Source organism: Diorhabda carinulata, chromosome 6 (genome assembly GCF_026250575.1).
Source record: "Diorhabda carinulata isolate Delta chromosome 6, icDioCari1.1, whole genome shotgun sequence".
NCBI classification, from domain to species: domain Eukaryota; kingdom Metazoa; phylum Arthropoda; class Insecta; order Coleoptera; family Chrysomelidae; genus Diorhabda; species Diorhabda carinulata.
The window spans coordinates 26,712,863-26,736,007 of record NC_079465.1 but is presented as its reverse complement, the minus strand read 5'-3'; the positions used below and the strand labels follow the sequence as shown (position 1 = coordinate 26,736,007).

Here is a 23,145-nt window from a genome sequence, read left to right as displayed (position 1 = left end):
TGTAATTCCAATTGTAAAATTCGGCGGAGGTTCGGTGATACATTGAAGATGTTTTGGAGAAAGATCTGATAATCGGCGGAAAATTCTTCTTAGCATGAAAACGATTCTAAGCATCCCTCGAATGCTAAGCGAAGAGTATTTGAAAAAATTGCAAAGGAAGAATATACTAGTGATGATTTTGCAGTCGTAGTTGTTCAATCTTGACCGGATTGAGGTGTTTTGGGACAAATTGGACAGGAAATTCAGGAAGCAATGTCCCGCGATTCATTTTTATTAAAAAAGACCTTTTTGTATATATAAGAAAATTTGAATTGGAATTCAGGTATCCATATGTGTATATAATCGTCGTATATCAATATTTCTTACAAGGTTCCCTTATGTAACAAACAAGGAAATAATATATTTATATCTATTTCAATAATAGATAACAGATTATAAAAAAAAAAAATGATAAGTGTACTTGAGTTTCAGATAAAAGTGAATGAAAAAAAATTCGTCCTCGAAAATTATCTTTAAGAGACTCAATTTTTTAAACATATGAAAATTAGCTTTTTAAAAATAATTCTAAGAATAAAATTAAGGTGTTTTTCTCATATAAAAAGCAAGTACAAGATGGTAAACACTTCGGAAGAGCATCTATCGTGGTAGTATCGGTAAACAGAGTCAGGACGGCAACTGTACCATGACATATTGCACCCAACCTCAACACCCAACAATTAGCGGCGATGGCGATATTTCATGTCCAAATAGGACCAAATCTTGAGCTGAGGGGCAACCCTTCTTTTTAAAAAATAGCACCTAGCTACATCAAACTCAATCAGATTGATTCTAATGTCGGATTTCGTAAGTAAAAATTCTTACGCCTCAATTTAAACATGAGGTAACTGGCTAGTTTCTAATTATACGAATAATACTATTGATTTACTTTGTTTATTGGCGACGCAGTGACAGATTTTCATGATCAAGTCTCTCCCAATCGAAAATTCGAGCTTTGCATTCGGGATTTATATTATGAATACTCGCGAGCGTCAGTTGCAACTCCGTGGGTGAAACGGTCAGTAGCAGCCCCCAAGCATGGAGAAAAAGACATTTTTTTAGTCATTTCTCCCAATTCAAAATTTGTCATATCATAGTCTGCCTATTATTTTGTAGAAAAAACCAAAACAGTTGAATATAACATAGTGAATTATACGACAGCCGGCTGAGTTATCCTGTCAATTAAAATTTTACCTAGTGATCGATTATGGGCTACTTTGAATGAAAATTGTTGTCAGATTGCTGTATTTCAGTGGAAAGTTTGTTAGATGGTATATAAAAACGTGTATCCAGCAAAATCTACCACTAAATAAATCTTATCAGCCGACGACTGTTCCTTTGACTTAGAGCTAACTGATTTCATTGTTTACATGTTAAAAAAACTCTAATAAATTTTCACGCGGGAGGAAATCACGTTTCTCGGGAGTATGCTTGAGTTTTGAGTTCAGTTTTATCAAAAATGTCTTGCCTCTTCTAAAAAAAAAACAGTGTTGTAATCACCCTGAAAACGCATGGAATGCTGAAAGTGCTGCACTCAAATTCGATCCCAAAGTTGACTTAACATTATAATCAATATGTCAGGACACCAAATCGTCAAGTTAGCATTAAAATCAAGTTTATAAGCGATTTATTTTCATATTTATTATTTACTTATCAATATAACTATCTCCAAAAGCGTGTTTCTCAATTCAATTTGCTATTTTAATCTCGTCTTTAATAAGTACAGATTTGGTGATGGTTGCATCTGGATTACGAAGTCTGGGACTGCGTGCTCACGTAGTTCGCTTATTTTAGTATCATGCAAAGGATACAAAAAGAATGTTATGAATCCTTGCGGTTCTAATTAAGGATAATAAAAAATTTTACGTTGCCGTCACTCTTTGACTAGTCTCAGAAGACAATAAATTGGTTATCGAAACGCCCTAAACGAGTAATTTTGACTTATCGGCTTATTCGCCATATACTGTAGGGAAAAATAGGTTTTTCAAAATATTTTCAAATGTTATTTCATACGAATAAACTCAAGGTGAGACTGTCTACTAAAAGAAGTGATACGCCTATGAATTACGATTGCTTCATCGTTTTATTACTCTTTAATCCATATAAATAGACTACAGAAATTGTTCGTTAACCAAGCAGGGCTGGAATCGAGATTATTTTAATTTCTTAACAGAGTTGTTTCACTTATTCGGGGCCGCAGCATATATTGTCACGAACTCGTCCACGACATAGGCTGTGAAGCCGGTTCTGTGTAGTTGTTATGGAATATTAAAATTTGGCAAATTCGAGGTATCTTTGATTTTTGTTTTTATCACAGCGGCGATTTTTTTCTAATTTCTAGGAAAGTTTTTTTATTTATTTGTCTGTTTATTTTCTAGAATTTTTGAGAAATTCGTTTTGGGTATATAAAGGAGTTTGTTTAGCGGAGTTAGTTGATAATTAAAAGTCATAATGAATGGAATATCCATAGAAAAGTAATCGTTGATTCAAATAAATTAGATATATAAATTAAATAAGTATTGGTGATAAGTTTATTCATTATATAAATTAGTTAAGTCTAGTGAGTGTTTAAATAAATTGAGTAAGTAAGTAAGGGAGAGTATAAGTGTTTATAAATTCGCCCCGCCGATAGAAATAGTATAAATAAATAAGAAACGCATTAGAATATATTAACACATTTCATTATACGGAAATATTTGATTTTTTTATGGTGGTATTTTACACGAGATCCCTCTCTGTGTAAACACACTTAAGTCTTGATGATATTGAATCATTCATAATGTTATATAAACCCATAAGATTTTATCAACTCGGCGCCGAGATAACAACTACAGATAACGTGGTTATCAAAAATCTGGTGTCAAATTTTATAAACCATTTTGACCTATTTGAACCACCTATATATTATATATATATATATTACGACTGATAATATTTTTGATAACATTGTGTTGTAAAAATAAAAATAAATTAATCTTAATAAAAAACGGGTCAATTGAATGATTAAAATATTTTTAGCCCAATTTTTCAAAAATATCAAAAAATTTCAAAGGAAAGATAATTCGTGTACAGGGAATTTATTTCTAAATACATTTTGCTTGTTTTTAATTGTATATTATTTATTATCATCTTAATTTTATATCATTTTCTGTTTCTTCTTTGGATACAACGTTGGCTACACATCATTTTTTCGTATTTTAAAGGAAAATAGAATGATACCAGCTCTGGAGCTCATGAAAAGTATTATTATGTATTACGAACTTGAAATGTTAGTCATTAAAATCGTTAAAATGGCCGCTATTGTTCTAAAACCCAGAAAAAATTGATGATTGGACAGGAATTATTACAAACCATATGGTAGCCACCTTTTTCGTTGATGGAGAAAAGTTAAATATTTAGAACTGCTACAAAATAATGTCGTGCCAACTTTGACAAACTTATCCTGATACAATTCCCGCAAATATACGGTTTTAACAAGATACGGCACCCCCATCAACGAATCAATGTCCAAAAGTATCTCAACAAAATTTTTTCTCAATTGGTGGATAGAATGGCCAGCACGAGCTCCTGATTTGATATCATTAGACTTCTTTCGTGAGAATGTAAGCAAAACTAAGCCCCCCATCGCATCGAAAAAGTTTAGCTTCGAGGAAAATTTACCATAACATAACACCATACAAAGAAATGAACAGAAATGCCATTAAATGGTGTACGGATGGATCTAAAACAGACATAACTGGAATAGGAGTGTAAGGGTGCAGAACCAAACACTCTGGGCAACACACCAAGCATGTTTAAAGCAGAAACTATGACAAATAGGAGATCATCATCCTGCCAAATAGTCAAGCAGCATTTGGAGCTTTATACTCCAATATAATCAAATCCAAACTCGTTTGGGATTGTCTAGAAAAATGAAATATCTGATAAGCTCGCTAAACCAGGAATAGACAAGCTCTTCATAGGAACCTAACCCTTATGTGGTATCAGCTACAGAAGAATGGAAAAAGCACTGGAAAAGAAGGTAGATGGAAGCAGAACCAATTATTAGGATAACCTACAGGGGCTGAGACAAGCAAAGACTCTAATGGTAAACTATAACCAAAGAAGATCTTTCTGAATGTATTATTCTAAGTAGGAAAAATTTACGAATACTAACAGAAGTTCTATTGGGCCATTGTCACCTCAACAGACACCTGAAGACGCTAGACTTTGCAGATAATACAGCGTGTAGATGTTGTTGCACAGATGAGGAAGTCTCCATCTCCTCCAGAGGACTAGACTTGGAACTTATGAAATAGAAAACGAAGATCTCTGGCACGTACAGTCATCTCACATTCTAGACTTTTTAAAAGAAGTGGGATTAACGGATCAGCAGTAAACACCGAGTGCTTCAGTGACGCGGCAAGATGGAGTGACATTATAGATCCTTTGGATCGCACTGTATATGATACCCCAATATCCATCATACATCATACAAACCCCTCAACTGAAATTACTTGAAAAGACAAATCACGACCAGATGAAAAAATTGACGAAGAGGTAGCCAATATAGTAAATAAGACAATAGCTACATCTTTAGCCTTTCAATTTCAAATTTAATTAATAAAACTCCTCCTAAACCCTAAATTTTATCGATTTAAACAAATAATACCTTACTGATTGTTAACCATGGGGCATGAGCCGCCCCTGGCATTCAGATTTTAGGGTAGAATTATTCATTCTCTCAAACATACGTAAGTATCCATTAAAAATTCTAAATGTTCCAATGTATAATCTAGACAATATACTTAAACTTGAATTCTGATTTCACTCCTCACTCTCGAATTTTTGCATCAAGCCCCAGGAGTATAATTATAAATAGTTTTAAGATTGAATTTACCCCGTTCATGTACCGACCGGAAAGACGTCAGATTTGATTCTTCCAACTTAAAACATAAACAACAAATTTCGTAACTTTCCCATCTGTCTATTGTAGGTACCTACACCTGTTATCGGCCGGAAATACTTATTTGTAAATTATTTAAAAATATATTTTCAAGTTCATTGTGTTTTTTGCGAGGTAACTACTTTTAATTTATGAAATGTATTAAATCGATTATCAAAATTTAAGACTGTCAAAAAACCGGAAGTGAATCTGTTGCACACGATCATTAAAAAGTTCGTGTAAACAAAATCAGTTCTGGATCGACTTTATGACAGCTGATAAACAATAGAAGGTGGGAGAATTGTTTGGATGAGAAACTGGGTTATTGGATTTTGGCGAACATTTAAATTTCAGTTGGATTTATATTTACTTTAAAGTCGTTAATTAAATGACGTAAAAAAATTGTACAAAAGGAAAAGTAACGAAACGTTAAAGCAAACTAAACTATAATTAAAATTGTTACAAAAAGTATTTAAATAGTTTTTAGAATTATATTTTTGTGGTAAAATATATAAAATGTACAAAAAGTTGTTAGGATATATCACAGTATAAAATAGTTTTAGGTTATGAGTTTTAAATCGATATAATTAATTAACAAATAACTTTTGAATGGTCCTAAAAATACACGCGAGCTTAGAATTGCAGGTAGTTGTGCAATATGGACAAACCAGCGTTAAGATTAACTAGTTAAATTGATATTCTGAACAAAACCTATTTGGACTATTCAATAATATCATTTATAACAAACTGGGTAATTAACAAGCGAAAATAAACGATCGAGTTAGTTTTAAAATGGTATAGAAATTACAGTAATTTTACTTTTACAGTTAAAAACTATATCTACGAACTATCGATAAAATAGAAATGTTAAGAATGTAAGTGGAATTTCTGACGTTAATAGTAATTACAAATGCAATAAGCCACGTCGTTCATGACTTAACCGGTAAGAAACCGCCCAACAAACAAAAATCAAACAACTTTATTTATGGATAAAATATATTTTTTGGAACATTTACCTTTTATCTTCGAGGTATGTCAATGAAAAAAGCACTCAAATATCTCAGGTTCAACTAGAAAAAAGTTTTTTTCTAACACACGGTATATTTAGTAGCACGGAAAAAATATCAGAAGATACGATAAAATTTTTTTTAACAAAACCACTTTCCTTTGATTCTACCGAAAACTTTGTATACATTTCTTAGCAAAAGTAGAAGTATTACCGGCTACAGACGGATAACGTCTTACTGCTTTAATAGTCAAGTTGCTACTAAACCTAAAATGCAGATTGTAATTGAAGGAAAAGAAACTTACGCCGGTCGAGGTTTGCCGGCAAATTCCACAAATACGGCGACAGCGTTGCCAAATCTTAGAATGCTGAACTTTATAGCTACAGAGAGATCTAACAAACTATTTAATGGAAATAGAATCTAGATAAAATTGTTTATTTTAATTTTAAATCAAAAGAATAGCAATAAGTAGTTGAATAGGGTTGTAATTTGATTGAAAAATAAATTTCTATAATTTTTAATATGATTTTAATAGTTTTAACAATGGTATATTAGAAAGTAAAGTATAGTTAATAAGTTAACAAAAAAATTAATGTAAATATAATCACGACTGATATTGTGAAAATATTTCATTGGATCCTGTGAATAATGATGTTTGTTGTTAACACATTTGCATTTTTTTAATTTTGGATCCGATAGTTCAGTTAGGAGAATTTATATGCTATTTAGGACGATCCTTTCAGAATCCTTAAATTTCACTATATTTTTCGTTCTTGAATTATTTTTTGCAAATACAGATTATTTTATAATGTTGTATGCCCTTCAGACGAAATTTTAGTGAGAATTTAACAAGGATTTGATACGTGAAATGAGTATATATATTGTTTATCTGATAATGGATGATATAACAGTTTGTGTGACCCCAATTTCTAAAACGAAATGTTTAGCTTTATTTATAGTCCAGTGAACAACGGCTTTTACTTCAAATTTCCATCCAGACGCATCGGATTGCTTTAAATTTTAACAGGAGGTAGTAAATACTTTGAAAAGCAAAGTTTACCCTATACCGATACGTGCTTTTACTCTGGGGGTGAATACCACCCCAACTAGGGGGTGGTAATTTTTTTGCTAAAACTAACAGTAGAAATAGATAGAAAAAATAGTTCTAAACACAAATTAATCTATGGAGTTTTTTCGAAAAATCGATACTTTTTGTGATTGAAATTTTGAATTTTTGTTACAAAAAATTTTGAATCGATTTTTCACAAATAACTCAATAACTTTAGATTTTATCGTAAAAAACGGTAGTAACGAGGTTAAATGTAGATCGTAAAATACAAATCAAAAACCAAAAACAAACCTAATAAATATGATTTATTGAAGACAGAACTTATTTAGTGGAGATTTTGAAAAATTAAAAACTGAATAAGTGGAAATCGCTCATTTCTACAAAAAAAATGTATTGAATCTTTTATAAAGAACATAAAAAACCATTCAAATGAGACTTTATAAGGCTTTATAATACATAAAATAAGGGAGTTATGAAGAAAATAGGATTTCGTGGAAAAAACGTCATTTCTACCCTTGATATTGCCACCCTAATTGAAATAGAACGTTATAAATTTGCAAATCACTTAAATTGAATACAAATAATAGGATCAAGAAGTTTAGAGAGGTTGATTCGGGAAAAAAATATGGTTACAATGGAAAAAGCATTTTTTAATTTTTAAAAAAATTGTCTTTCATCAAAAATAACTTGAAAAATATGAAAAATACGTTAAAACTGCTAGATAACAGAAAGTTAGTTTTTTTTTTAATTAAAATTTTGTTGTTTTTGTTTTTTTCTCAACTTCAGAATTAACCGAAATATAACCTTTCAAAGTTCACAGTAGGGTTTGACTGGTACCGTTTTGGAAGCCTTTGAACGTGAAAAAAATATATCAAAATATTCGTTTCAAACCACAATCTTCACAATTTTCCAAGATTTTAATTTTTTTTTCTACGTGAGAGGTAGTTTTTAGGGGAAAATATGCAAAATTAACATTTACAAATCAAACACTACAAAAAAATATCAATTTAACACAAATAATATCTTCAATTCTATAAATAAGATCATAAATGTTTTTTTCAAACTTTTTTGCGATGAGGGATGATTTTCAAGGGTGAATGATTTGTGTTGAGAAGCTTTCGAAATGAATACAATAAAAATAATACTTTTGATTTAAATTGAGTAACATAAAGTACTATAATTGTTTTTTTTTCTAATTTCAATTAGAGAGGTTGGTTTTTGAGGGTTGGAAAACATTGATTAGGGATTGGAAAACATAAATAGTATCCTAAAACATCTTCATTTTAATCCTACAAACTTTCTAAATGCTTCAAATATTATTTACTTTAATTTTGACAATAAGGGGTAGTTTTCACCCCTTACAACAATTTACACATATTGCTATGAGGTATATTTTGAAGTGGAGGATAAACTTAATTCTAAAATTTCATACAACTTCATGCCTCTTGATGGAAATCTGAGATGATACCGTAGTTTTATCGTTGTTGACTAGACTATTGTTGTTCTAAATTAAAATCGTTTATTTTAATCCTGAAATTTTTAAAAATACCAACTTTTGCCGTAAATCTAGTTATTTTAATTAGAAAAATAAAGTAAGTATGCAATCTTTACAAAAAGAAAATATTCACAATTACTCAAGATGAATTTGATAGTCCGGGAACGTAATATCCAAAAATACACCTAACATTATTTTTTTTTGAAGACGGAATATTTTTTCTTTAATATTCCAGATTAGGCCTCCCTTTAATTTTTGTTTTCACGAAAAAATATGGACAATTTGATGCTCTATAATATTTTGTTTTTGGTATATGTTTATTCTATACAACTTTTCCCTATAACTTTTTTTAAAATTTGCCACATACGTATTGAGCTTTGCGCTTTTCAACTAAAGAAGGATTAACACCGACACAAATCAAAAACAAAATGTTTACGATGATTTGTGTCCATCATTTCCAATAATTAAAAATTGGTTTCGATTGGGACGAAAATCATGATGACAAACGTGCGGGAGGTCCAAGGGTGGTGATTACTCCAGAAAACATGTAAAAACAACTGAAATGGGTGATTGATGGTCTGACATCTTAAATATATTCCAAGGAGTGACAACAGGAAGGAGAGCCCTTGCCAAAAACCCGAAGGTTACGAAAAACACCAAAAAATTGATAACTACAATATTTTGGGACTGCGTGGGTATCTTCATGATTGACTTTGAGAAATCAAATACAACCCTGCATATTATTCTCAACATACTAAGACAGTTGCCTCAAAAAATGATTGAAAAAACACCCGAAGTGTGCCTTTATTTTATGACAATGCTCCAGTCCGCACTGCTTCGCTTTCCAAAGCTGCTGTACATGAATGTGGCTTCACAGAGATTGAACACCCATCATATATAACTGATCTGGCCCCGTCCGACTATTTCTTGTTCCCAAAGCTGAAGATCGAGTTGGAGGGTGAGAGATTCAACAGCGACAATGAATTTAAGCAAGCGGCGCACGAATATTTTGACTCTAAAGATGCATCATAGTTTTATAGTGGCATAGAAGCTCTAATCAGACTTTCTGAAAAGTGTGTTAGGCTAAGAATTCATGGACTACACTACATAACAACAAATATGCACATATTATGAGTTTGTACCAACTCTATGGATGATAATATTTTCGAACGCTCCAAAGAATTTAACACGTTGAGCCCCAACCAACCTTGATAAACTTTCCCCCGAGCCCAATAATATTTTAGTGTTTTTCCACTTCAGACGGAGTTGTGTATCAAAGTAAAAACTTATTTGAAAAATAAAGTGCGAAAAATGATGTTTTTTGTAGGCTCGCTCTGGACACGAGGGAAAACTTCCCCCAAGTCCCAGAGCGGTTGTTTTTATCCGAAATAAATATTTTAATTATATTTCTTTGAATGTACACCGAACTTGCGGTATGGAAAAACAATTTTTTTTGCTTGTTTTTCCCTTGAACGATGATTTATGCTTTTATGTAAAGTGATTTGCTGCTGTTTGGGCTGCTGGGAAAGTTCAGTTGCGGGCCTATAGACCGTACGGGAGCTAAACGTGTTAATATGGGAAAAATCAAAATAAAAAAATTACACTATTTGCAAAAAAAAAAAATAATAAGTATCGGTTATACATCTTCGAAAACACTATCTAGTAATTCTACGAAAAATTTATGAACGTTTCAAAAGGTTGATTTATTTGTTTGATCTTCAAGTCAGGTACCAAAACAAGAGATTATTATTCTGAAATGAATTACGGCAAATATTTAGGAGAAAAGCTGATACCATATCTACCTGCTAAATCCGTAATCATTAATGGCAATGCATCTTATCTTTCAGTGCAGGTTAATCTAGAATCTAATAGTAATTCAAACGAAAGATAAAATTATTAGATGATTAATAGAAAAAAATATTGTCTTCGATACTAAAAAGCTAAGACCTGAATTATTCGATATACTTAGATAACTTAAAAATAGGCACATAAAGAACTGTGTAAATTTGGACCAAACTACCAAGAGGCTATTAGTTTAGACAGTTTAGTTACATCAAAATTACCTGTGAGATAAAATTTATTATATCGTTTATTTTAGACAATTTCATCGAAGAATAAGTTCCAAATCTGTACTGTATTCGTTACTAAACAGTTGGGCTTCGCTGGTTACCAGACGTTGACTGACAACCACAAAACTAGAGCTATTCAAAACAATAGATGTGGCATGCTGACTGCTGGGATTGTCCTGATCAATTCTTCTCTCCACGGCGATCATGTAATCCAACGACTCTATCAGCAATTTCAACGAGAGATTTTTGAATACTCGTCATATTGTCCAGACCTAGCACCGAGTGATTTACGTCTTATCCCTAAAATGAAGCAGTGACTTGGAGGACGGCGCTTCCAAACTGACGTTGAGCTCAGAGAAACCGTCACAACTTATTTCCAATCATTAGATTTATATGATTTATCTAATTTATTATAAATATTATAGTGGGTTTTCATACTTTTTCCAGCGATGTTCAATAATTTCGATACGCTTTTTATAATAAGAATCGTCAAGCTCCTCAAAATGGTCATTAACTGCCATTTTTTCAAGTCTTGAAACAGAAAATAATCCGAGGGGGCTAAATCTGGCGAATAGGGTGCATCAGGTAGCAATTCAAACTTTCATTCATTAATTTTGGCCATTGCAATAACGGATTTGTGAGCTGGTGCATTGTCTTGATGAAACTTACAGTTTCTTCTTAGCCAAAAGCGACCGTTTTTGCTTGACAACTTCGTTCAAACGTTGCAAAAAGTTCGCATAATATTCGCCTATGATGGTTTTTCCCTTTTCCAGATAGTCAATGAAAATTATCCCTCGCGCATCCCAAAAAATCGACGCCTGCAGATGGAACGATCTTTGCCTTCTTCGGAGCCGGTTCTCCCATTTCAAACCGTTGTTTTTGTTGTTCTTTTGTATCGGATGTGAAGTGATGGACCCACGAAATATTTCACAAAGTATTGGAAAAGGCATATACCTATTTTAAATAGGTATCTTATATGGTGAAACAAAATGGATACCTACAAGATATAAGGATGGACCCAAACAATCAACTTCTGCAATTAAATCTTCTAGTCTTTAATATGTATCAGTCATAGTGGACCCGGAACTTCCCTCGGTGTTATGGTTTTTGTTTTTGGTTCTTCTTTAATCAAATGGACACGTACAGAATTCAAATAGTGATGCAAACGACCAGCTCAGTATTTTCTTCAATTAAATCTTCTAGTCTTTAATATGTATCAGTCATAGTGGACCCGGAACTTCCCTCGGTGTTATGGTTTTTGTTTTTGGTTCTCCTGTAATCAAATGGACACGTACAGAATTCAAATAGTGATGCAAACGACCAGCTCAGTATTTTCTTCAATTAAATCTTCTAGTCTTTAATATGTATCAGTCATAGTGGACCCGGAACTTGCCTCGGTGTTATGGTTTTTGTTTTTGGTTCTTCTTTAATCAAATGGACACGTACAGAATTCAAATAGTGATGCAAACGACCAGCTCAGTATTTTCTTCAATTAAATCTTCTAGTCTTTAATATGTATCAGTCATAGTGGACCCGGAACTTCCCTCGGTGTTATGGTTTTTGTTTTTGGTTCTCCTGTAATCAAATGGACACGTACAGAATTCAAATAGTGATGCAAACGACCAGCTCAGTATTTTCTTCAATTAAATCTTCTAGTCTTTAATATGTATCAGTCATAGTGGACCCGGAACTTGCCTCGGTGTTATGGTTTTTGTTTTTGGTTCTCCTGTAATCAAATGGACACATACATAATTCAAATAGTGATGCAAACGACCAGCTCAGTATTTTCTTCAATTAAATCTTCTAGTCTTTAATATGTATCAGTCATAGTGGACCCGGAACTTCCCTCGGTGTTATGGTTTTTGTTTTTGGTTCTTCTTTAATGAAATGGACACGTACATAATTCAAATAGTGATGCAAACGACCAGCTCAGTATTTTCTTCAATTTAATCTTCTAGTTTTTTGAAGATGTCAGTCGTAATGGACCCACGACTCCTCCTCGGTGTTTCATCAGGATGAATTATCTAAGTAACGCCACTGAACTGGAACAACTGAACTTAGAAAGTCAACTACTTAACTTTTATTGCCGATTGGCCATCTTCTTTCAATTATATCTGAATATGAATGGAGTGAAGGTAAACTTTTCTTGAAAATTCTGCTGTAGGTAATATTCCAAGCATTTAGAAAAAATTACAAAAGCACCGACCCCAGCGATTGAATGAATAAACACATAAACTTTTAAGTTCATTTTCTGAGAAGGTTTTTAGAGAATAGGCAGTTGTCAATTTTATATATTCAACAGAATAAACTTCTATACACAGTGCTGTAACAAAATATACAGGGCTCTTAAAAAAATATCGGATATATACATTGGTTAATGTCCACAACCGTTTTCGTATCTAAGTTATAGGTCAGGGGCGGCTCGTTCCCAATGGTTAACAAATCGTAACTTTTACATATCTCCTAAAAATCTAGGATTACAAACAGTGTTGAGCTGCTGGAAGGATTCGAAATTGGTTTGTCACTATCCTCGTAATAAAATAAACGAGTACGTTTCGAAATAAGGAGTTCAGAATCAATACCTAAATCTCTAACAAGAGTTGTCGTCAAATATTTCAAAATTATCGTCAGTATTTGGATTTGCAAATATGTTTTAAGATCATCTAAGTCTTGAATGCATTCTGCGATGTCGAGTTGATGATTTTGAGGAATTTTCTGGGCTAAAAAGAGGAGCAGAGATAGGTAACAACCCTTAGGTATTTACTAATGATGACATTAACTAACAAAGGTAGATTTATTTTTTTAATATCTTGCTTTTGACCAATGTTTATAAAAGTCTCGAGTAATAAGTCATAGTCACCGTATATAGTCATCAGAACGAGTAGATTAACAAGTCAATAAGCCACCTTTCAAAAAAACGTTTCAATTGCCGATTTGTACTATGATAAATCTGCGTCTGTTGGTCAATTTAACCAGTGGATAAATTATTTCAAAAACCCTGTCTTTCTCCGACTTGAAATAGTTTCATTTTGCCGAATTTTTTTCTTTGGTTTCTCGTTTCTTTCATAGTCTTTGGGTGATTTTTACTCCTTACTACAATATAATTTCTTTCTATTAGAATAAATTTGTTGGAATGCTGTTTCCAGCGAAAATATATTTCTTTTTAAAGTCGAATCAGTTCAGGGTAATCCTCATCATCTCCAACGATGACAAGAACTTTGTCTATTGTCGGAAATCCTTTTCAAAACGTATGCACTTTCCTTCCTTTCTTTGTATCAAATGATTTTCAATTTGAAATTTTGCTTTTCCTGGAGCTTTACGTGCTATTTGAACCCCGCCACGTTTCTCTTCTATAATAACTCCTAGATTTCCCAACACCAAGCGTATCGCTAACTAATTCCATTGTATCAACACTTTTACATAGCCGTTTGTTTGGCTTTTGGCCTTTCCAAACCTTTTTCTATTGCTCTTTACATATTAAGGTTATTAAAGACCAAAAAATTTTAAGAAATATTCAGATTATTCTGCAATAATATTTAAAATGACCGTAATGAGTCTTGCATTGGAAATTGGTTTTTAATTTCTCTCTCTCTCGTACATGAAAATTGACTAAAAAGGACTTTTTTGTATCTCAAAACAAATAGCGTCACCCTCGTATTATTTTTAAAGTAGAGATTATACAGATGTATAAGTTACAGCTAATAAGATCGAGAAATCTAATCCACAAATCATTTGGTTATCTTCACAAAATGGAAAAGTATGTTAATAATAAATTTTGTTCAATATAAAATTTTAATATTCGATTTTATCAAGTTATGGTGATGAGATTGCGTAATTTAAAGGTCATCGTTACCCATTTATATGATAACAACTCATTAATTGAATACAAAAAGTGGTACATGATAATTTTTTTTAGAAAACGACGTTTAATATCATACAAGTTTAAAAAATATCCTACATATAGGCAAAATTATTTCTACTTTTACAATTTTTTAAAATGACAATAGTTTCCACTATTTCGCAACATAACCTAATTTTCAATAAACTCTTATCCATTATTGCGCAATAAAATGCATTCACAAAATTATCTGATAAATGGTATAACAAGAAAACATGTTTTTTTGAATATTTCATTATATGTACTTCAGTTTTTTTCCACTGGCAACGTCGCTAATATGATTAGAGGAGAGTGCGGGCGTTGTACTGCAGTAGCTTGCTTATACCATATAAAAAAATTTCAAATATTAGTTCATAAAGTACAAATATTTTTACGTTAAAACATGAAAAAATTGTTGAATTATCATGTAGAAAATGTTAATGTTCATTCATTACGGAGTGACGTTATGTACTTTCAATAAAAAATTGGAATGAGTTTGGAACTATTTGTTACTCCGCGACAATTGACGCGACAGACTACTAATCGACTTCCCGCCATTTTAGTTGGTTGTCGTAGCTACATAGGGTGATTCATGGATACTGATAGAACAGGAAATTATTAAAATAATAATTACGTTCTCATGTAGAGAATTTTTTTATTTGTGGATGTAGAAAATATAAACATGAGTAATTTTTAATACAGTTATCCACTACCAATGGAGACTGAATTCTTTTTTAAACATATTCAACGTTTTTATGAATGAAATAGGTGAAAATTAGTTTGAGAACAAAATATACAGGAAACACTTAATATTATTTAATAAACAGGAAATGACACAGATGTGCAAGTGAATTATTTATTCTTCTACAACAATTTGGCGTAAACAATAACAATAAATATGAATTGTGTAAATGGAATTTGGACCAAAATAGAAAGAGAAAATTATGATTCAAATGAAGACTATTATCAGAATTTTTTCCTATTACTCCAAACATTGTTTCTAATATGATAAAAATTTGTGTCTCCTAGCATGTAACAAAGAAAATGGAAATTGAAAAAGTTTCTTTAAAAACGCGTTTCTATTTCAAAGTAGTTATAAATAGCATACCATAAATTAACAAAATAGTATTTGACGTTCCAACTATTATTTACTAGCTCTCAATGAGTAATAAACTTTACATCTACCCTTACCAAATCCGTCATTTTATTACATTTATAAAAGACCTTTACCTTCTTTGAATCTCCAGCTTTTATAACCCTTTAACATTTTAAAAATTGTCATATGTAATCAGCAGTCTTAAATGTGCTAAATAAACTAAGAATTTAAGATTTCTTCAATTTTCATACTATTTTCGAAGTTTGACAACAAAAAAATGTAATCACATTCTTTATGATATATATTTTCAAATACATGGTTGCTTTTTGCCTATCGTTAGGAATCCTCCTCCCTACGATTTACTCTAAGAAATAGTGACCTACCAATATAAAATTAAATTCAATGGATTCGTTTTGTGGAGATATCTTAAAAGCCTGGTATATGCAACAATAGAGTAAAATTTCATTGTGACACATTAACTGGCGTATGTAATAATCCATTAAAAATTCATAATATTCGAATGTATAATTTAGAATTTATACCCAAACATAAGTTCTGATTTCGTAACTTTAAAATCATATAACTTATAAACGAGATGTCGTATAAAAATTTTTTTTCTACATCACCCTGTATAAATTGATGACAATGATTATTATATTGACCCTTATTTTCATGTCTCGCTCGTATATGTTAACTGTACTTATATCATAAAATGTAATATTTATACATAATTCAATATAAACTAAATTATTTAAAACGTTAGTTATATTTATGACTTGTCTGTATAGTCACGTTAATAATTTTTAGATATTTTCTTCAAACCACTAATTACACGTTGAGATGTAATTAATAGTTTATTTCGAAAGTTTTATTTTTCTCAACATCTTGTGGAAATTAACGTATATTGCAATAAAATTGGCGAGAAGAAAACATAAGTAATAATTTAGTTTGCAGAATTATAACATTTAATACCTATTTATATTTTACACAGAAATTTATGTTCTGTAAAAAATGTTGATGTATGTTACGTGATTAAATAAACATATGATGAAAAGCTAAATTTTCGTTTTCAAGGATTCAGCATATCAATTTGTTACTATAAGTTAAATCACTGTAATGAATTTTTATGTTATTTTCCTCAATCATTATCCAACCGGTAGATGTAGAAATATATTAGATTTAAATTCATTTTTATATGCAATCAGTTCGACGGGAACGTATAATGGGTTGCATAGCTCGTAATTTGAAATCAAAGACAACAGCTAAATAGCTTCAAATCAAATAAAGTAATTTTTTAATCAACGAACAGTTTCTAAAAAGTATCGATGCTAATAAACAAAGATATTTTTTTCATTTCTGACATCCCTACATGTTAGTACTGACAGCTTGTCTTTGTTTCGCGGGATGTCTACCGTTGACCTTATTGCCGGTTCTCAACACTAAAGGTCTAAACACACTGCAGACATGCCAGTGTCATCGGGCGAGTACTTTACTAGCATTCAAATATATTTGAACAGTCACTGGTACTAGTGTACTCGGACACATCCCTATTTTTTTTGTTAGTAATGATAGGGGACTAGAAAGCACCAGTGCACTAGCAAGTGTGAACACGTTTCTTCCTTTTTTCCAACTGAACTCGTATGCGTAAAATCATGCCAGTAAATTAGCATGTGTGACTAGCAAATCTCTTGCAAGTGACGGATGTTATGGGTTGATTAAATTGAGCAATGGATTTCTATTTACAATTTATATATTACTGACATTTTTACAAGTAATGACCAATACACACGTTATTACATTCTATGATATACTAACCTCAAAAAATATACGTCAAATTCTTCTTTTTCTGTTGATCATGGAATTATAGTTAATAAGAGAAGCATTACACTTAGTAACAAAATGAAACTCAACGCACGCGCATTTTACTGGGCCGAGTATACTGTCATGTCTGAATGAGCCTTTATCCACCCTCACTTTTTGTTTCTGTTTGTTACCTCAGGTGAGTATTGCCCCACACATAACTGATATAAACCGTTCGTTTCACGTGGTGCAACAGCTCTCTTTTTGTTGGTGGAATATTTGACGCATCAAACCCCACTTAAACCTTTTTCGAAATTTTGTCATTTTTAGTTATAGTCATCGACATAGATCCACTGACTACAATTTCACTTCGTTACTTATTTATTTCGTTTTTAAAGCGGTCACAAAATATTTAATCAAATTTTAGGATAGGTATTTACTTCAATCACTTATTGAATTTTTGTTGTTGGCAGCCATGATGCAATGACAACTGACACTCTACGTGCAATATTCATCTATGCAATATTTTGACCTCGCAAGGAATTGCATGCAATTTCTTGCACGTTGTCTTGAATCATGTCAAGCGGACTTAAGGAACTTGCAACTTGCTAGATCTTGCATGAAACAATCTGCGTTGCACGTTGTATTGCATCATGTTAAGCGGCCTTTACATATGTGAAGAAACAGTACAAATTCAGAATGATATCTGTGGAAATAAAAAGATTCACAGGAAATTTACAATTTTGGTGCATCCGACAGCACATATGCCACCGTAAAAATTGGTTACCACGTTACGGCAAAAAAATTTTATGGTAAATTCTATTAGAATAAGTAGTATGGTATCAAATATCTTAGATATTAAAGTCAAAATAGGTTTATTAGAAAAACAAACGAGTAGTTTTTTTCTTTATTTATAATTTCATAACTTTTCTTCTTCTCTTTTTTGCACTTACTTTCCAACATTTTTTTGTGCTTATTTGATTTTAAATGGACAGTCCATTGGAACTGTCCAACAAAAACCCTGTCACAAATTTCACATGTAAAGGTTATATCTTCACTGTTGGGATTAGAATCCACTTTTTGTTTCGGCAAAGATTCATAACAACACCTCGTATTATTTATAAAACTTCTGACTATTTGCTCCGCTTTTTTGCTCACTTTATCTTCCCATTGAGAAACATCTGATGTATCCAGTCCGTATATAGGCGGTACCTACTTAAAAATACACTTTTATATGTAAAAAAGACTTTAGTGAGTACTGATTCAGGTATATTGCATCATTGTATAAAACCAAACATACTGTATTGAGCTAAGAGGATGAGGTACGAATCAAATATCTTTATAATCTAGATAAAGGTATCCCTCTAATAGAATGACATAGGAAAACTTTTCCTCTGCAGAGCTGGCGCCACTATTAAAAGTAAAAGTTAAAAATTTAACTAAAGGATCATATTTTATTCTATTTTTGGATAAAAAGTGATGCAGAAGTGTCAAACAAGACAAACTAATATTCACAATGAAAGTAAAACTAAACAAGATTATTAATTCATTGTCATAATGAAGAGGAAGTCAATTCTTTTAGACCCCAGAGACCACAAAATTCGAAATATCTCGAAAACTCGATAAATTCCATTCTCGAAAGTTTATGGGGGTGACATACAAAAAAATTCAGGAAGTCTAGACCCAACATTTTTGTATTTTGACTCATACAGTGTTAAATTCAACACATTAGTAAAAATATGTCAGCAATTAAAAAATTTGTATTATAAAAAAGGCCTGTTTATTTTGAAACTTAACTTATCCATCTACCCTTATAGATTTCATATATTTGATGTTATGTTAAATTAAATTAAAAATAGCTTTTCTCAAAATAAAAATCTAAAGTTTCAAGAAGTAGTTATGTTTGCTGTTGTTTTTTTCTATGTGGCAACAGCGCCGCAAAGAAATTTTTTTTGAGGTTAGAGTTGAATCACGTATTTTGTGAATTAGATAAACCAAAAATAAGGACATTAAATTCAAAATTCGACAATTCCAATAGACGATCTAACGAATATAAGATAATATGATAAAAGATAATAAAAGTTTACCTGTCGATCTTGTCTTCCAAGAAACCTATTCACAATCCATCGTTTTTGCTTCCTAGCATAACGTCTAGTAGCCATCTTGAGCTGTTCAATACCTTCTTTCAATTTCTTTTGACCTTCTTCAGAATTTTTCTCATTTTCGTTTAATATAAGAAAAGGATGAAATTCTTTGAAACCAATTGATTGAAATATGCCTTTCGTATAATCTGCTTCTCTAAAAATTTGTCAATTTAACAAAAATTAATCACATAAATTATAAAATTAGCCAGCCGTAAACCAAAAACTTAATAGAAGATAACAAAAAAGTTATGTTTTTTTGTTAAATGGATCACTCTATATTTTACAACTATGTGAAAATTTAATTCATTTTTTTTATACATAGTCTTGAATTCAAGTGTCTTTTGATGGAAGTTTCAAAAAAATATTGAAATAGGCCAAAACGTCAATTTTCACCTGTTTTTTGAAACTAATCTTCCATCAAAAGAGACCTAAATCAAGACTATTTATTAAAAAAAGTTGGTATTCTTTTAGTAGAAGTACGAACAATTGAGGGATAGAAATTACAATTCATTGTGAGTTAGTAGGTACGGTCGTGGTAAGTAGCACTCCGAATTGTTCTGTTTATATTTGATAAAATTACACCAAATTACTTTAAAAATTTTAACATATTTGATGTATAAAAACTGTTTCAGTACTTTATCAGCATATTTATCAAACTCCTCTCTAAGTATATTCAAGAAATAGTTAAGATACTTACTCGTTTGCTATTAACCTTTTTTCATTGTATATTTTATGGAATTCTAAAAGTTCATTTATAAGTCCCTGTTTCAACATATCATCTACTCTATCATCTAATCTTTTGTCCAAAATTTCCTATTAAAAAAAGACAATAAACTAAAGGTACTAGTAAGATTTCCGTGGCGCCAGCATTTGGATAAATTGACCCTAAATTATTCAAAACCAAAGTATAAACTTTTTCACAATCTCACTTTTAGAGAAAGCTATTAAGTGGAGATGTCTTTTGAGATTCATATGAATCTTATCCAACAGAAATAGTTCAACTTTCTTGTAGTGCACTTCGTGTGTAAAAATAAAAAAAACCTAATTCACATTATTATTTTATAGTTTATTATTTTTTTTATATGGAGGCCCTCGCTCCCTCACCCCTAACATAATCTAACCACATCCGGGCTTCGCCCCTGTACCTCGATCCTGGTTAAATTGGAATTTAAATCTGCCGTAAAGTGACAGGTCACAAATAATGATTGAATTTGGAACAGTTACATTTGGAATTATTGTTTGAAATTGCATTTGCATTTAGTTTTATCCTTCGAAATAGGATTAATGATGCTGGAACATTTTTTAGATAACATATTCAGGGGACTTGTAAAAAAGTGGGATTACCTGGCTTTTTATTCATAAAAAACCATATATAAATAAATTTTTAAAGCATTCTCACTTGACAAGCTCAAAATAACAAATTTCTACATTTACTTATTAATGACATCCACAAAGTATTGCTAAATATAAAAACGGCACTAAACAACAGAAAAATCTTTCTGAAAAAAGTTGAACTATTCCTGTATTCACCAATGAAATATTTATCACAGAATGATAAAAGTCTCTATATAACTGTCCATTTTGCTTCAGAAATCTGTTATTTTTAATATATTATTGGAATATTAGGGTAAATTGTGTAAAAATTAAAAACCTTTCGATTATTAAATTACAAGACTCATGTTGAATTTAGACCGTAAAATCTTAATTCTAGATGAAGTATTAAATGCTGTTCCAGAAAGCAAATCTAAAACTAACATTTGGTTGTGACTTTGATATCTTGAAAAATTTTTCCTCATTTTCATTTTATTTTGGCCTAATTAAGCTAAATTCATTGGCGGATTGTCCACTGAAATCATACACACCCCTAACTAGATATGATTGTATTTAAATAATTTCACTAACTTGGTCACACTGAAGCCATAAAACTACAGAATTTGAAAATCTGAGTCCTCCTCCCGACTTTGAACCATCTCTAGAAGCCTGTTGCTCTTCTAAAAATTCACTGTGTTTTTTCCCCCTTTTATACAATATTTCTAAAGATCTGAAAATATTCTAAAACTAAAAAATTAAAATATAACAAACAGGATACAAATACCGTAAAATTTTTCTCTTATTATTAGGATGCAGTCTTTTTGCCATTACAGGATCAAGTGATTTCAATTTCTTATGTAACTCTTCACTGGGTAATTCATGATCGTTATTTGGTAATAATCCGGGTATCTTACTATATTCACTGTCGTCAATTAAAATTTTCCATAGAAGTGATTCTATGTAATAATTAGTGCCTCCAACTACAATAGGAAGTTTTCGATTCTTTAATAATGTTTCAATTATTCCCAAAGCTCTTTTTTTGTACTCTACAACAGTGAATGTTTCGTTAGGATTCAAGATATCTATTAAATGGTGTGGTGCTGCTGATTGTTCTTCTTTAGTTGCCTTTGCGGTGATTATGTCTAAACTTTTATATACCTGTAAAAATTACTTCAAGATTATCTTCAATTATTTACATGACTTTTACCTGCATGGAATCAGCTCCAATTATTTCTCCACTGAATAGTTTAGCCAATTCTAAAGACAACTTCGTTTTACCAGAACCAGTTGCTCCCAAAATTACTACCAAAGGTAAACGTGGGCTCATTATAATAATTCAATTTTGTTTTCAAATTATTTGTAACAATTGTTTCTAAGCTACACATTAGCTTAACATTGAAATTAGTTAACCTAGCATTTGATTAAACTGTAGATAAAATTCGCCCTGTTAACTAACTCATGGTTATTTCAATTTATTTCTTCTTTTTTTTTTGGCGACGGGCTAAAGCTGTAGACTATCTATCCAAGGAAGTATCGATTCATTTGTGATTGAAGAAGCATCTAGGGCCAATTTTACAACCTAGGGTAAAACTGGAGATTAAACTATGGTTTGAATTCGAGTTTGAACCAACAATAAACAACAAGGAAAAGGGAAAAAATGGGAGTAGTTGGCAAAAGAATTTAATTATAAAAATAATAAAAATGGTCATGTTTTCGATAGAACCACAATAAATTTAGAAAATGTTGGACAATTTAAAGATTCGCTTTAGAATGAATAACTTTTTGTTAACTAGGCACGTTGACAACGTTGATAAATTCTTCATGCTCGTTATCTAATTCATCAAATATAAAGTGCAAATCTTCAATCATTCTACTAAAGCCCTTCATAATATTGAAAAGATATGAATAATTTGGAAAAGTTCAGATCCTCCGTTTCGTGTTAAACTGAAGTTTAAACTACTCCTAGACATCTGGTAACGTTTAAACCGAACTAACCAACACTTGTAAAAGTGGGCTTTGGTGTGTGGTTACATAGTAAAGATGAAGTTCCGGTAAACCCAACATAATAAAATTAGTCAATCAGCGCTATTTTTTGAAGCAACATAACAGAGAATAGAAGCATATTCGTTTGAAAATAATGATACATATTCACAATATTAGTATAGTCAGTCTCCATTTCAGTAATACATACACTCTGAATCGGTCCTGCATTTATTTTCTGGCAATTAGAGAATTGGCTGGTTCTATTACGCTACGTCTATTTCGAAATTTTCAATATTTCCTTGTGACCATCCCTTAAACACGTCTAATGTCATTT

General features: G+C 31.4%; 2 protein-coding genes across 2 annotated transcripts in view; both read right to left on the bottom strand.

The window, feature by feature from the left end:
- The window catches only part of LOC130895183 (transcriptional regulator Myc-A-like), a 143,931-nt gene extending 137,633 nt beyond the window's left edge, over window positions 1-6,298 (bottom strand). Inside the window, exon 1 of the mRNA XM_057802365.1 lies at window positions 5,977-6,298. The gene's annotated coding sequence lies outside the window, so the exon portion shown is untranslated. The remainder of the gene's footprint in view (window positions 1-5,976) is intronic.
- Window positions 6,299-18,229: 11,931 nt separating this feature from the next.
- On the bottom strand, window positions 18,230-22,310 carry LOC130894874 (tRNA dimethylallyltransferase). Its single transcript, XM_057801891.1, has 6 exons — window positions 22,036-22,310; window positions 21,613-21,986; window positions 21,420-21,558; window positions 20,215-20,330; window positions 19,461-19,671; window positions 18,230-18,585 (listed from the first exon to the last, which is right to left on the bottom strand). Exons 1-6 carry the CDS (start codon window positions 22,153-22,155, stop codon window positions 18,238-18,240), a joined length of 1,308 nt encoding a protein of 435 aa, XP_057657874.1. The 5' UTR covers window positions 22,156-22,310; the 3' UTR covers window positions 18,230-18,237.
- Between the last annotated feature and the right edge of the window lie 835 nt (window positions 22,311-23,145).

Bases quoted from the DNA above. Each gene is read 5' to 3' on its own strand.
- LOC130894874 (XM_057801891.1), bottom strand. From the start codon at position 22,155: ATGAGCCCACGTTTACCTTTGGTAGTAATTTTGGGAGCAACTGGTTCT. The intron at 20,331-21,419 runs GTTAGTGAAATT...TTTTTTTAATAG, and splicing joins TATGGCTTCAGTGTGACCAA to GAAATTTTGGACAAAAGATT. The intron at 19,672-20,214 runs GTAAGTATCTTA...ACAAATTTTTAG, and splicing joins AAAAGGTTAATAGCAAACGA to AGAAGCAGATTATACGAAAG.